The sequence below is a fragment of the Electrona antarctica genome, assembly GCF_951216825.1.
Source record: "Electrona antarctica genome assembly, chromosome: 14".
Taxonomy (NCBI): Eukaryota; Metazoa; Chordata; class Actinopteri; order Myctophiformes; family Myctophidae; genus Electrona; species Electrona antarctica.
In genome coordinates this window covers 12,989,034-13,005,663 of record NC_136795.1, presented here as the reverse complement: position 1 = coordinate 13,005,663, position 16,630 = coordinate 12,989,034, and the positions used below count along the sequence as shown (strand labels likewise).

Here is a 16,630-nt window from a genome sequence, read left to right as displayed (position 1 = left end):
CCTTTTTTTAATTTAAAACTCTGACCCCAATCTACACTGTAAAATCCAGTGTTAATTTAACTCTCAGAGTTACGGACCCGTATTGGTCCATTTGGAATCCTGGTGGTCTCCAAACCCGTGCTAAGAACCAGTGCAGTGCATTGGACATTATGGGATGGCTCAAGACAGAAGACATAGTACAGCAACTTGCAATGGGCCCGGGGGGGCGGAAGTTCCAGACCTGCAGGCCCGATTCCGGCGAGCCGCCCCACATCCGAAACAGTTGAGAAATGACCACGTGGGGGTCCCTCTACTGTACTGTACTGTACCGTACCGTACCGTACCGTACTGTACTGTACTGTACTGTACTGTACTGTACTGTACTGTACTGTACTGTACTGTACTGTACTGTACTGTACTGTACTGTACTGTGCAGTCACTGTACTGTACTGGCACACCCGAAATCACCATATATACAGTTAATATGTGCATGTGTTTGTGTGTGGTGTGGTGAAAAACAACCATGCTGTTTTCGTGCTCAGACGCACCCCACCCACCCACCACATAGCTCCGTAAGGGAGTGGTTGCACCACTCAAAAAAGTGTAACTCCTTACCCTCCTTCAAAACCACCATAAAAGAGATCCTGTTTGAAATGTGTATAATAGTCCTGAAAGGTCCTCTAATAAGCCTAACACCAGAAATGACCCAATGTTTACTGTATGCTCATTTCTATAATGTTGATTAAATGTCTTGTTTATTATTGTCTTAAATTGAATACATAGGACCACAATCGATGGAAACAAGCCCCAAGGGCTTTTTGTGTTATCCTTTTAAAGGACCACTTCACTACTTTTCAACCTGTCCTGTAGGTCCTCACTAATAATGATGATAAAATGGCACCATTTATTTTTCAACTCAGTCTGTGTCTCATAGGAGGGCTGTGGTCAGTTCAGAAGCCGTCCATCAGTCACATCATCGATGGGGAATCCAAGCTAATAGAAACTGCAGGCTTTCTAGTCCTGGAAAGTTGCAATGCAAAAATGGAAGCCATCGCTCTAACGATAATAACAATCTAAACAGTTTTGTAAAAAAATATTGTTTAAAAATAAATCTGCCTAACGATGATGTCACTGGTGGACAGGTTTCTGAACTGCCCACAGACCTCCTATGAGACACAGACTGAGTAGAAAAAAATAGTGCCATTTTATCATGATTATTAGTGAGGAGCTATTATATGAAGATAGACAATCATTGTAAACCTCTGAATACTAATTGCAAACTGTTTTCAATAAGTATCCAATCAATCAATAAATCAATAGTATAACTGTTTAATAAACGGCTGAGAAACGATATAATCTAAAAGTTCAGATAAAGTTTTTAGTCTGTCTCCTTATAATATCAGAGTTACAAGTTACTACAGTAACAGCACGTTGTAGGCGTATCCATCCACGCTGTCACTCACCGCCTTCATCCAATCGAATCCCTTCTTTTTGTTTTCTCACGCCCCCTTCCACGTCGACTTGCAACTCGCCATATTTTCAATGTGATCATATGTAGTCTGATACTCTATGGATGTCTCCCACTGGCCCTGCTGCTGCGAGAAAGTTGTTGGAAAAACAGGACAAGACATTAACTGCTAGAAGTCGTGGTCGTTCCCCAGAGTGAGGAAGATTCACCACCAAAACACCAGCACGTTTCACATCACATCCACAAGAGACAAGACGCTTGTGTGTTTCTTTCTGCTTCGCAACAATGAACGTGTTCAGACTCACTGGAGATCTGTCTCATCTGGCTGCTATCATCATCCTGTTGCTCAAAATATGGAAGAGCAGGTCGTGTGCAGGTAAAGAAATGACTCTAGCTGTTACTAGTTGTGTTTTAACGTGGCGTGAGAGATCTTTTTAAAGGCTAGTTAGCATCTTAGCTAGTTTGACTGACTGAGATTTTGCGTTCATTCATTCATCCATGCGAACCGGAGGCTAGTGTAAGCGCGGTGAGAATGCATCATAGTAACAGTTGCGACACCGTGTTAATAACCAGGTGATGATGACGTATTAAAGCACCAATGTCATACTTTCTGACCATCATCAGTTCATCAATCCTCATATCGGCGCTCCGTTCATATTGGCTGTTTGACTTGTCAGGTCTGGCCTCTGACGTGGCGTTCTAGAAAGAGCTACGGAAGTAGCTAAACTATAGCTCATTTCATATAGTTTCATATACAGTAATATTGCTCCGTTAGCATATCTGTATAGTATCTCTTAAAGATGTTTTTGTGCAGTACTAGTACCGACATAAAAATGGCTCCTTCACACCACATCACACATCCGTGATCTCTGATGTCAACAATCTGAATCTGCCAAGTCGTGCCTGATGAATATACATTGTATAAACTAAAACACACCACTGGTGGTCAGCATTTCATGATCTCAGGCTCTTATCTTGTCTTTCATGTTAGTCTGATTCTGAACATGCAGTTGTCGTGCAAAGTCCGAATGTGAAACTGCAGCAGTGTCAGATAAAGGCATTTGCTGGCTTGTCAGAGCATGTAAATAGACTTCTGCAAGAGCACACTGGCATCTGCTGTTTCCATTAAAGCTAATGTGCATCAAGCCCCATGCAATACAGTAGTAATAACACTGCTATGCCAGTTCCATAAAACTTGTGACATGCTTATATTTGTGATGGACTAATTTAAAACGTGTGACTTTGCAATGATATGGTGGTTTAATATTAGTTTAATCCCCTGGCAGACTGGCATTCTCTGGCAACATCTGTTTAAACAATACACTGTCGTTGGTACAAACTAGTACCAAGCTGTGGAATGTACCATATGTCTTGGGAATATTCATTTGCACCTTCCAACAAGGGTCGGTAATGAGAGGAAGAATTGGTTTTAGGTTTTAGCATGTGATCAAATGATATACCTTGAGTATTAAGAGATCAACAATGGTCAATCTATCTATCTGCTGGTTTCTACTTTTAGTATTATCACCATCTAATTTGAAAATGTATATTTCTGTGCTCCAGGTATCTCTGGAAAAAGCCAGATCCTGTTTGCTTTGGTCTTCACCACTCGCTACCTGGATCTCCTCAGCTCCTACATCTCTCTCTACAACACAAGCATGAAGGTAAAGGATGTGCTGTGTCTCAACTCTTGACCAATGAAAATGTCTACAGACTTGTCCCCATGGTTCAGACTGGTCTTTTGATTGAACACATTGTGATGTGAATGTCCTTATTATTATGATATGGTTGTAGGGATGTTCGTCTGTTTTATGGTTCCTAAACACTAAACAGAACCGACTAACCGCTCCCTGTATCTATGAGATAATTGCCAAGCCAGGCATTTGTCCTTTAGGGCAGAGTTACTACTATAGATAATATATCTCAATCACACACTGCTCTCTCTCCCTGAATCCAGACGCTGACTGCTGTCTCCCAAATTACATGATAGTTGATTATTTATCAGATCGAGACTTCAGTGTATTATTCCTGGCTCCAGTATTATATAGCATACAGTACACATCACCAAGCCTTTTCTTTTTTTCTACGTACTGTACTTCTCATACCATTTCCATATTTAAGCATAACACTGTAGAATGAATAACATGAAGGCCTTCCATCCTCTACTCCTCATCAGGTGATCTACATTGGCGCTGCTTATGCCACAGTCTACCTGATCTACATGAAATTCAAGGCAACATATGACGGCAACCACGACAGCTTCAGAATCGAGTTCCTGGTTGTTCCCGTAGCGGGCCTCTCTGTTCTCATCAACCATGACTTTTCTCTGCTTGAGGTTGGTCCTCCGTTTGACCAAGGACATAAAGTCACTGAGTTTAACCCATTAACACAATGTAAACAAATAAGATCCAACTTTATTTATAGAGCACATTTAAAAAAAGATGTACAAGCTCCTGGCTTGGCACAAAGTGACACACTGTGAGCTTGTATATCTGCTATTTTTGAATAGCCAACGTAAAAATCTAAAATTACACAAATACTCTCCTGGTTTTAATGGGTTAATGCTTCAGTGAACTTGCCAGTATGAAAAGGCAGGGACTTTAATAGTGAAGGTTCAATGGTGTGTGTGCTCAACTTATTTAGACTGGGAACCCCTATACGTAACTACTGTATACCTTTCAATCCGGGAACCCCTTTTGGGGTTGTTTTTTCAGAAAACTTAGGTGAAGGTGTTTTTACAATGTGCCTCTGGTCTAAATGGGTTAACTAAATAATACTTGTTTGCGCACCTGTGTCACTCGCTCAAATTAGCAGATCTATTAGCTTACAATATGTTATGCTGTGTGACATGTTGCGAGTGTTTAGTTAACCCATTTTGACCTGAGATCAGATTCTAAAAATGTCTTCTACATCCTGACAGTTTTCTGAAAAAGCTATGTTTCTATGTCAGTCGTTTTTCGATTTTTCAAAAATAGCAGACCTACAAGCTCGTAGCGCGCCACTCGGTGGCGCGCTATGAGCTTGTAGATCTGCTATTTTTCAATAGCTAAAGCATAACATAATACTAACACCAAAAGGGGTTCCCGCCCATAAAGTATACATCAGGCCTAACTAACTCCCTCCCATTAGATCTTATGGACATTCTCCATCTACCTGGAGTCCGTGGCGATCCTGCCCCAACTTTTCATGATCAGCAAGACGGGCGAGGCAGAGACCATCACAACCCACTACCTGTTCTGCCTCGGCCTCTATCGAGCCCTTTATCTCTTCAACTGGATCTGGCGTTTCTATTTCGAGGGCTTCTTTGACATGATTGCCATCGTTGCCGGTGTGGTCCAGACTATCCTCTACTGCGACTTCTTCTACCTTTACGTTACCAAAGGTGGGTTTTTCTCCCTGCTTCTTGCATCCACCATTGCATTCGGCCCTGCATTGTTGCAATCAGCCTATTTACCTTCATCACAGTGGTGCGGAGGTAGTCTAATGTAGTACCATCTGTTTACATCTGAGAAAATTGGACACACAGCAGGCATGGGCATAGCATACACTATGCACTCATGACCATGTAGTGGTAGAAATGTCCGCAGAACTAACAATACTATTACTAGCCTACCGTACATTATAACAATATTCAGGCAACTTTGAAATTGAGACTATTATTTAAAGGATAATTCCACCCAAGCTGTTTTTTTAACCTCAAGTTGTAGACCTGCATCCATTTGTCACTGGAAAAAACACGCTGAACGTTCCATACCGATTTAGCGGATTTACCCTCTGTAGCGGCCCTTAGGCTAATTGTGCAAAAATGTATTTATTTTAATTTACATCTGTTCTAGATGCTGTGAAAAGTAAGTCCCATGGAGTGTTGTTGTTCTACGACATCCGCATAGTGTAGAACCATCCTAAGGCCCGCCTACAGTGTCACTTGTCCAAAAATATCCAATTTTCTAATTAACAGTGTCAGTGACGACGACTACGTGGGGGCTGCGGGGCTCGAGCCCCCTTGATGATTTTAGGGGATTTCTAGTTTTTTATATCACTCATTCTTGAGATGAGGGACAAAAGTGGAAAAAACATGTCCCACACATAAGAGCCTTATTTATGTTAAAAATAAATTAATTCATAAAAATAAAAGCACTTGCAAAGTTAAATGTAATACAGTTGTGTATTATTATGCCATTAATTTCATTATATATTTTTTCATATGCCATCTAAATTAGTTAAAAGCAGGCACTGTACCCAAAAAGGCCTGTATTTAGCCTGTCCCCAGCAAGTTGTCACAATTTCAAACTGCCAAAAAAGTGTCTAATACTGTCACAATCACATAAATATACATACTAAATGAAAGTAGATTGTCAACAACATAGCAAACAATATACACAGTTAATTTTAATTTATATTTTAAATTCAATATCTCATATCAAATGTGTGTCCCACGTCTCCGTCAACTCCGTCAGGTTTTTTGAAAGTCTTAAATTAATCAGAAAATATTGTCGACAGATTTAGCCTGAAGACTCCTTTTCCAAGTCCTGTTTATATTTGTTGCAACAGTGGAGCACCTGGTCTGACAAGCATTCAATTGTTTGATATTTTAAACAAACAATGTTGATATCAATGTGGTCACAGCTTTTACATGTCAACTCCGTCAGGACATTATTATGATCTTTGTTAAGAATTCCAAAATAATGTTTAGTATTTTAGTTTAGGGTTAGGTTTAGCTAACAACTGAAGAAAAAGTAAATGGATAAATTGTACTACAGAGGGTTAAGATGAAAACAAATGCCATTTTGTCAACTCCGTCAGACATCAACTCCATCAGGTTTTATGTCTGACGGAGTTGACATGTATCTGACGGAGTTGACAAAAGTGTTCCCAAAACAATAAAATTATAGTTTTTGAATAATGGGAAGTATTCTAATTTGGCAGACAGTTAGAGCATGCCTTAAGGAACATTTTTGGCTATAGGGCCATCACAGATTTGTCTCGTGGTGACCATGGCAGCCATCTTCCAAAATGGCCGCCACCTGATGTTATTTTACAATAACTCAAGTTCTACACCACCTAGGATCTTGATTCTGGTGACTAATCATACATTTTAAAAGATGAGGAATACAGTGGTACTATTTAGATTGGTGCTGTGACCATGCCAGCCATTGTTTTTCAAAATGGCCACCAACCTGCTGTTATTTTACTAATAATTGAAGTTATAGACCACCTAGGATCTTGATTCTGGTGACTAATCAATGTAATCATACATTTTAAAAGATGAGGAATACAGTGGTACTATTTAGATTTGTCCTGTGACCATGGAAGCCATTGTTTTTCAAAATGGCCACCAACCTGCTGTTATTTTACCAATAACTCAAGTTTTAGACCACCAAGGATCTTGGATCTGGCGACTAATCATTACATTTTCAAGGATGAACTTTCTCTGGGAGGGGTCAGGGCTTATTTCAGGTGCAGGTTGAGTTGCTACTGACAGGACATTACAGTAGGTGGGCTTTATGGCCTTTGACTTGTCCCTTTCAGGCACAGACGCACAGTTTGACTTCACTGGCCACTGCAGGGAACTGTGGGGGAGAAACTTTGGTCTCTTGACACCCCGATTAGGTTCAGGGGTTTTTTGGTAGAGACTTGCCTTTCATGACATCGTTGCTGCAGCAGTTGATCTCCTTACTGCGAGCGGTGGCACACTCTGGGTCTCTTGGGCGTATCTTGGTGGCCTCCTGCCAGTGTTTCTCCGTCCTCATGAGCTCTGTGTTCTGGGGCTCTTACATTGTCTTGGCTGGAGATTGCTTTTCTGCAGGGTCCAGCCCAGTCTTGTGCAGATGGCTGCTGGCCCACCTGGAGGCCCCAACCTCAATTGTTCGGTTGGTGTGATTAGGTGGGGTGGTCTTCCCCAATCAGGATGAGGGGTTTGACCCTTTCAAACCGTTGTAGCGGCAGTCTGGCCAAGTGTCTGAATTTAGTTGTGAGGCTAGATACAGGATACGATTGCTCACCCAGCCCCAGGTGACTTGAGGTGAAGGCTCCTTTGATTTGGTAACATTGCTTTGGTTGACATGCTGGGGACACAGAGAACGACACTGATGCCTTCAGTGTCTGCACATCCTGCCTGATAGTTCTGAAGGCAGATCTTCAGGTTTTCCGTTGAGGCAGAGTCTATCGCTCACTGTTCACCTCAAGCAGGACTTCAAGGTGTTTGCCTTTGCACAGGCTATATGGCTCGGACTCGTGCTTCAACCACTCCGAGAACTCCAACAGGGTGTTGGTTGCTCCTGGGCCGCAGAGCATTGTGCGGCGGAATTCAACTCTTATCTCTGGTGGCAGCTTGTTGAGGAGTCGTGCAACTTGTGAGCCGCATCTAAGTGCTGTGTCTCCCTCTGGGCCTAGGGTTGTTAGCATGCCTACCAGCGACTGTACTTGAAGCGCAAACTTCTCAAAGGCCACCCCATCGCCTCGACAGATGTTGGCTGCCTCCAAGACACTTGCTATTTTCCGTAACACTAATTCGTGGGGCTGTCCAAACTTGTTGTTTAGGTGTCACCCGGGTCTCTGTTGGTGAAGTCGGGTCTATAGCGGTCTAGAACATTATTAGAACGTTATTTAGTATGGGGATATTAATAAAATCTGGTAATAAATTCCTTACCAAGAATTTTCTTCACCAATGTGTTTGGAAGGGTGTCTACTAACATATCCCACATTGCTTTATATTCAACCACCCTAGGGGAACTTTTGACAGCTGCTGAAAGTTGGGGTACCATCAACAACCAATATAAGGCAAAATGTTCATTATGCTTATAGCATGTGACATGTCAAACTAGGGGGTTTTCATGATTCTGAATGCATTCCAAGCATTAGCTATGCACGAAAAACACTAATTGGGCTGAAAACGCCCATAGCCGTCATCACAAATGTGATTAGGTCAGCACATTTGGGCACATTTGGGCAAGTGGATATGGCCGAATTTAGCCCAAGGAGTTTGACCCCTAGTTTGGCCATAGACCCCCTAGTTTGGCCATAGCCACTTGCCCAAATGTGCCCAAATGTGCTTACCTCATCACATCTGTGATGATGGCTATGGTCGTTTTTAGCCCAAGGAGTGTTTTTCGTGCAAAACTAATGCTTGGAATGGATTCAGAATCATGAAAACCCCCTCGTTTGACATGCCACATGCTACTTAAAGCATAATGAAAATTAGAACATTTAGCCTTATATTGGTTGTTGATGGTACCCAACTTTCAGCAGCTGTCAAAAATTCCCCTAGGGTGGTTCAATAGAAACCAATGTGGGATATGTTAGTAGACACCTTTACAAACAAGAAAATTCTTGGTAAGAAATGTATTCCCAGATTTGACATTCTGATAATATTCCCTGACTAATTGGTAAAATAATAGCAGGTCCGCCATTTTTGAAAATGGCTGCCATTGTCACAGGATAAATCTAAATAGTACTACTGTATTCCTCATCCTTGACAATGTAGTATTAGTCACCAGAATCAAGATCCTAGGTGGTGTAGAACTTGAGTTATTGGGAAATAACAGAAAGTTGGCGGCCATTTTGAAAAATGTCTACCATGGTCACAGGACAAATCTAAATAGTACCAATGTATCCCACATCCTTGAAAATGTATGATTAGTCACCAGAATCAAGATCCTAGGTGGTGTAGAACTTGAGTTATTGTAAAGTAACAGCAGGTGGCGGCCATTTTGAAAAATGGCTGCCATGGTCACATGGCAAATCTAAATAGTACCACTGTATTCCCCATCCTTGAAAATGTGGGATTAGTTACCAGAATCAAGATCCTAGGTGGTCTAGAACCTAAATCAGTTCAACTTGTCAACTCCGTCAGATGTCCGTCAACTCCGTCATACGTTGGTCACATGATGTTTTTGTTAATTTCCAAAGAAATAGATGATTCAATGTCAAATATTTTGTGCTTATGTATTGAAACACCAACTGAAATACTACTTAATGATGCTTTTTAATTTTTTTAACATGTTTTTTATGTTATAATATTGAAAGTAAAGGTTGAAAATGAAGGATTTGAGAAATGGGATATTTCATAATAGTGTGATATTGGAATAAAACAATATTAAATTAATTGTATTACTTAACTTGACTACTAAAAGCCATTATAAGATAACTGAGGACTTTATAGTATTGTTGAAATTATCAAATTAAAATAAAAGGGATTTTAGTGTGTCTGACGGAGTTGACATAAATCAGTTATAAAGTGCATAAATGTCCCATTTTAGAAATAAATGTTATGCGAAAAACCTGTTCCTTCTCAAGATTGGTAGTTGAAAAAGGTTTTGTCCCTTATCTCAAGAATGAGTGATATATATATATATATATATATTCGCCTCGGTTCGGCCCGTTTGTGCCGCATCAGGTCGCGCCCGTTCGCGCAATTCTCGTCTTGCATTGACTGTGTATACAATCGCGCCGCTCTAACCATCCAAGTCTGGCACCTTAACACGTCTGTTTTACTCACTGTCCGTGGTGGGGGGTGCGTGCTGCGTGTTAAAAAATAAATAGGCTACTCATCTTTGTGTTCTGTTTCACCTTATTACTGAGTGACCGTCACAGGGAAAGGGGGCGGGGAGGCGGGGCGGCACGGGCCACCTTGAGGATTATGAAAACTATTCGTCCCAGAACAGTGTGTTGCATCGTGATTCGTGACACAGTTGTGCAATTGGTATAAATATAAAAAATAATTGGGGTATAAATGCAACTTTAATCACATTAACTGTGTTTCAAATCTTTGCATCTCTGGATCAGTCCTGAAAGGCAAGAAGCTGAGCCTGCCAGCGTAAGAGCTACAGGACGATGTGGTGACTCCCAGATGACTCAGGACGCGTGGACGTGACATCATGGAATCCCGCCGAACCAGCGTAAGATGCCTGAGACAGTGCCAATGGAGGGGAGAGGAAGGAGAGGGGGTAAAAACACTAGTCTTCTTGATGAGTATTGATGGAACTGGTAAACACCAACAAGCTCCAGAACTGAACAAAGATCATCCCAGGTCAACACTCAACCTTTGGATTTCTGTGTTCAACGTCTCGCCTTAAAACTTGTTTTCATTGCTGTTCAAATAGGAGAAAAGCTTTTTTCTACATCTGAGGTGTAAACGCTTTTTTTTTCTCTTCCTTTTTTGTATGACAAAACACACATTGTCACAAATTATGTTTGACTTCAAGAAAAGTAGCTTGTTGAACTCAGTTATGAAATGCACAAATGTACAGTCTTATTAAAAGAGTGGGATAAATATTGTATGAGTGCCTGATAACGCTTTATGTCCATTTTCCTCAGACAGTATTTTGCTTTATTTAAAAGAAAATTGTGTAGTAGGGCTATACCTATTTTATTTTAGGGGTAGTGGCTCCTGAACTTTTAAGTATCATACCCATAATGCATTGTGTGAACAGCCAGAACTGTAAAAAATAGATGGGGCATTACGTTATGGATGGTTAACTTTAGGTATATTGTACATTTCTAAAAATAATGATGGTGTTGGAGACGGTTAAATTTAGATATGGGTTTGGTGTGGTTAAGGTAAGGATATGGGTTGCGTTGGGGTTTTGCCAATGAGATTTCATGACCGTTAACTCCTGGATTCAGAGCTTGTAAGAATTAGATACTGGTTGAGGAGCCACAACCTTGATTTTGTTGTCTAAACGGAATTGTTTGCATAATGCATATTCAGTTTTGTTACCCTTAATATTATTTTGATATATAATTTGTACCCTCTTTTAAACCTATCCATAATGGCCTACAGCTGTTCACTGATACTTTTTCTTTTTTGCCTCATTATACTGTATAGATGTAAACAAAAACACCAAATTGAAATACAGGAGCAATATAGGCGGCAACTCATTTTGTACCTAGTTTAGAACCACAGCCTTTCTCCCTGCCATAGCTCCACAACAGTGAAGTGAATAGCCTGTGGACTATAGGAACATGTTTTAGTATCATGACCAATCAGCAATGTAAAAGTTGAAACACTGCATTTAACAAGAGCACAGTAACGGTGAATAATCACTAAGTATGATTAGTTTGTAAAACTAAAGCGTAGGTGCTGGGATGTTAAGACTCCCAACAAAATGGAATTGTAACATGTCATTTGACCATATTAAGTAAAGGCTTACTTAAATGTTCATTTAATCTGACATTGAAGTTACATGTCTCAGACAGCATATGGCGATAGTGTTCATGGTTTTTATTGGGTAGACTTTAGTTAAATGTAAAGATCTCATTTTAAAATTGATTTTTAACACTGCTTTCAGAGAAATTATTTTAACTAGTCATTCCTTAAGGAATCGGATTATTTCAACACTTGGACATGTCTGATTTTGTGCATGATATCACCTCCATTAAAGATTTTTTTTGAAAATCCTCTGACTTGTGTTTATAATGCAGGAATACTAGAGGCATTGATAGCAGTTTTGTACTTTTATTTATATAAGATGACAATTGAAAATGTTTACATGCTCTAACGTGTTAAAATATGTATTATGGGTATAAAGGATTCCATTCTGTACAATTAATTCAAATTTGTATTAGTGCATCTTACACTGCTCAATTCAAATTGGTAGTGTCTTACAATGCTCAAGCAGAAGTACTTCGTCAAATTAACACCTTTATAATGTCACGTGTAAATGCAAGTAAAATTAGAATTTGGTGGTCTATTGTAGGGTATGAGGAAAAAAAGAATCATGCACACTGTCTTCACTTGAGTTTAGATTTTATTGAGCAATGTTTCGGTCGTCAGACCTTCGGACGACCGAAACGTTGCTCAATAAAATCTGATGAAGGTCTGACGACCGAAACGTTGCTCAATAAAATCTAAACTCGAGTGAAGACAGTGCGGGATTCTTTTTTTCTCTACTTCTCAGTTCCAGTTATCCGACGCACCTGTCCATTGTAGGTGTGCAGAAAGACTTTTTCTTATACTATTGTAGGGTATAAAACATTCAGTTCCAATTATCTTTGAAGGTGAGCATGGAGTGCTTTAGTATATTCTGCCAAGAACCCCCACTCCCTCCAACTGCTGGAAATGAGCCATCTGTTCACAAGATGTACTTTAATATCTTTGGTGTCAAAAAGGTTGACCTTCCTAGCTCAGATTCCCAGCAATGTATGTACACTTATCAAATAAAGCCATGAGCCAAACTGATAAGTAAACATGTTTTATTTATTTAAAAATGTCAGGACAGATACAGATAATATGAAAGCTAGCTTTTTTTAAATGTAGAAAATAAATGAAGATTGGCAGTATGATTGGTTAGCTGTGTACTGTTATTCCCAATGCAGTACAACAGTGGTTGGTGGAGGTCAAAAGTGAGCCAAAGAACAAGATTGGACTAGTTACCCATTTAAGCCCTATGTTAGACTTCCTTGTCCTATGATTACGTGCAGTGTAAATAGCAGATCATAACGCGTCACATTGCAAGTATTGAGCCTGTAGATTTGATTGGCTATTTATGTTTTGCTATTGTTGAAAATGTGTCTGTGCCAGTTTCAAAGTGGTTAATTAAAATTGATTTATTTTTATTTATTTTATAATACTTTGATATAATGAGAAGCTAGCAGATGGCCTAGTGGTAAGAAATTGTGTGTGTGTGTGTGTGTGTGTGTGTGTGTGTGTGTGTGTGTGTGTGTGTGTGTGTGTGTGTGTGTGTGTGTGTGTGTGTGTGTGTGTGTGCATGAGTGCGTGCGTGTGCCAGCCAGAGGCCGACCCTGCACTTTGACCTCCACACAAAGTGGTGAAGGCAGAACAATCAACCTTCTCCCTAATAAGAAAATAATTAAAACTGTATCTTGCTCACAGACCTTGATGTTACACACACACACACACCCCCACACACACACACACACACACACACACACACACACACACACACACACACACACACACACACACACACACACACACACACACACACACACACAGTCTCTAGCCACTACTTGAATGTACTCTTGATCAGTCATGTATACATTGTGTGATATATAATTATTTTGTTTATTATTTTGGTGTCAGCGTGTTGGCACAGGAAATATAATGTACTTTAAATAATACTGAATAACCATACTATAGTATGGTCCATACTATAGTAGTATGGACCATACTATAGTCACTCACTCACGCACGCACGCACGCACGCACGCACGCACGCACGCACGCACACACTTTCCCACCATGCAGTAGGATGGGACAGAGGGGCTATGCTTGATTGACGTTTTCCAAGTGTAACAACAGAAATTGAACTCACTGGAAGTGTTGATAACAGAACAGCGGATGTTGGAGAACAAGGTCTGGCCAGAGAACATACAGTACAGCAGGGTGACAGATTGTACTACCAACAAGAACACTGGCCATAGTAACCCCCCTGCACAAGAAAGGGAGCAAATTAAACTATTTCCATTCTAAGCTCCATCTCGAAAGTGATGGAAAAAATAGTCTATGAACAGGTTGAAAAGTATCTTGCCACAAAAAAATGAATGCACGAATTCCAATCTGGCTTAATTCAGAACATCCCACTCTACTGACACATGCCTCCTGTATTTGAGCTACCACATCAAACAAGAGGTGGATGCTGGCAAATACTGCGGCATGGTCAAGCTGGACCTCCAAAAGGCTTTTGACAACTCCATACTGCCTAACAAGCTAAAAGCAATTGGTTTTGATAGCACATCAGTGAGCTGGATGCAATCCTACCTGGAGGGGAGAGAACAGATGGTGGAGGTGAATGGTACACTGTCCGCCCCCCTCCCAGTGAGCTGTGGCGTTCCACAAGGAAGTATACTAGGGACTTTACTGTTCCTAATACATGTAAAGCTGTAAACGACATGACATGAGCTTGTGACTGCAACTTGTTCCTGTTCGTAGATGACTCGGCACTGCTGGTCTCGGACAGGAACAAACTGCATGTTGAAAAGGCCCTCAGCTCTGAACTCGGTAGAATCTCGCTGATAACAAACTATCTTTACACCTGGGAAAAACTGAATCCATTCTCTTTGGATCAAATAATAATCTCAGCATGGCATATGGCTTCTTTGTTAGAGTGGGTGACAATATTATCACACGTAAATCTTTCTGGTGATAAAATGGCCACCAACGTAATCAAAAAAGTCAACCAAAGAACAAGATTCCTATACAGGATCTCCTCACTGGTCAACAAAAACACCCTGAAGACCCTAACAGGAGCCCTCGTACAAGGTTTCTTCGACTATGCATGCACCTCTTGGTACCACAGCACCTCAAAGTACCTTAAAACAAGGCTCCAGGGCCTGGGCCGTGGCTCAGCGGTCCAGGCACCTTGGCTGGTAATCCAGTCTGGCAGTGTGCCGCGGGTTCGACTCCCGATCACGATCCCTTTACTACATGTCACCCCCCATCTCTCTCCCCCATTTCCTGTCAGCCTATCTGTCCCTCCATACAAAAATATAAAAATAAAAAGGCGAAAGCCACAAAAATAAAACATAAAAAAACCAAGACTCCAGACTTCCCAAAACAAACTGGTCAGGCTACTACTTGGCCTCACTCCCCGAACCCACCTCACTCCTGCCCACTTTGATAGGCTGGAATGGCTTAGGGTTGACGACAGAGTGCAGCATCTTGCAATGGGTCTGGTCCACAAGATTCGATACACCACCAAGATACCCATGTACCTGTCTAAATACTTCCTTAATGTCAACAAAGTCCACACCCACAACACCAGAGGGAGTTCAACAAACCATGTGCAACCTAGATTCGGCACAAAAGGGACTAAATTCTTTTTGCTCCTATGCCACCAAAATGTGGAACGCCCTACCAACAGTCATTATGACATGCGAATCCCTTGACTCCTTCAAAACCACTCTCAAAGGGCACCTACGGACGGCTGCAATTCGAAACTGGCCCCCATAAAATCTGAATCCCCGCCCACCCCTTTTCCCCCTCACTGTATGTATTTCCCCCCCTTTTTACCTCCTCTATGATGATTTCCTGTTTTTGGCTATAGTAGTGTATTTGTCTCTAAATGTTATGATGAATTGAACATGGTGGACCCTATTGTAAACAAGTGTAATGCTTTATGGTGTCATCCACAGTTAACAGTTTTGTATTGAGTTGTGCTTGAAATGTACTGTCTGTAATTCTCCAATCTGTTAATAAATACTTCAATCAATCAATCAATCAATCAATCAATCTAGTAACAGCAAATATAGAGATAACCAGATTGGTAGTTCTGAAACGGTAAGCATGACATGTTCCTGTTTATAATAGGATGATTATTTCTAATAGGACTATAGTGTCAAGCTGCTCTGACACCATGATCTTGTCAGACAGAGACGGGCCAGCTTAGTATCTTCTGCACAGGGGGGGGGGGGGAGGTTTACAAATGACCCCTTTGCAATCTCCCCCCACAACTAACACACCTGTGTGATTGGGACTACCACTACAATTCAACAGGTGCTGCATCTCATATTTGTATCGACCCATGTTGCACATATCAACCTCTATAAGCCTCTATATAGGCCATATTAGGTTGAGGTTAGAGATTGAGGAAACAAGTAAAAAGGAGTTTAATTCCAATTTCAAACTCAAGTCCTCACGGCCCACAAGGAGATTATGGACAGTGCACTAACCAGCCTCTTTTATTTTAAGAATATTTATGTCATTAACATGTTATGTTAATGTTAACTGTCAATAGTCAGTGTTGTGCATCAACTGCACAGAAATAAAAACCTAGTTTGTGCAGTTGTTCTCTTGAGAACCAGCAGAGGGCGTTCCCACATTGAAGCATTGAGCATCTCTTGTTGTACACTAGTATATTATTCAGTACCAGTGGCATGCAAATATCTCATATCTGTTCCTGAAGACGGAGATCTGCACTATATACTAAATATATAATACATTTCTCAAATGCAGATCTCATTTAAGAGTACGATCTTAAACATTTAGCTTTAACTCTGTTTCAACAATATTATTCAATATATGAGGCACATAACTTATTCTTCTTTGTCTCGGGGAGAACAGTGTGATTAATGGCAAGATTTGGTGAGAGACTGGGAGTCTGTTAAAGGACTACTTCACCATTTTCAACCTATCTTCATATAATTGGTGGTCCTGACTCCTCACTAATGTTCATGATAAAATGCCACCATTTGTTGTCTCCACCAGGCCGAAGGCATGGGGAG

At 40.8% G+C, this 16,630-nt stretch overlaps 1 protein-coding gene across 1 annotated transcript; it reads left to right on the top strand.

Moving 5' to 3' along the window:
- Positions 1-1,497: 1,497 nt before the first annotated feature.
- LOC306936831 (ER lumen protein-retaining receptor 2-like) lies at positions 1,498-11,845 on the top strand. Its single transcript, XM_079520455.1, has 5 exons — positions 1,498-1,823; positions 3,011-3,111; positions 3,624-3,782; positions 4,577-4,829; positions 10,232-11,845. Exons 1-5 carry the CDS (start codon positions 1,733-1,735, stop codon positions 10,264-10,266), a joined length of 639 nt encoding a protein of 212 aa, XP_079376581.1. The 5' UTR covers positions 1,498-1,732; the 3' UTR covers positions 10,267-11,845.
- Positions 11,846-16,630: the final 4,785 nt, after the last annotated feature.

What these genes read in the sequence shown, in the direction of transcription:
- LOC306936831 (XM_079520455.1), top strand. Translation starts at nt 1,733, where the DNA reads ATGAACGTGTTCAGACTCACTGGAGATCTGTCTCATCTGGCTGCTATC. An exon ending in ATGACTTTTCTCTGCTTGAG is followed by an intron (nt 3,783 to 4,576) that starts GTTGGTCCTCCG and finishes CCCTCCCATTAG; the next exon opens with ATCTTATGGACATTCTCCAT. An exon ending in CTACCTTTACGTTACCAAAG is followed by an intron (nt 4,830 to 10,231) that starts GTGGGTTTTTCT and finishes TCTCTGGATCAG; the next exon opens with TCCTGAAAGGCAAGAAGCTG.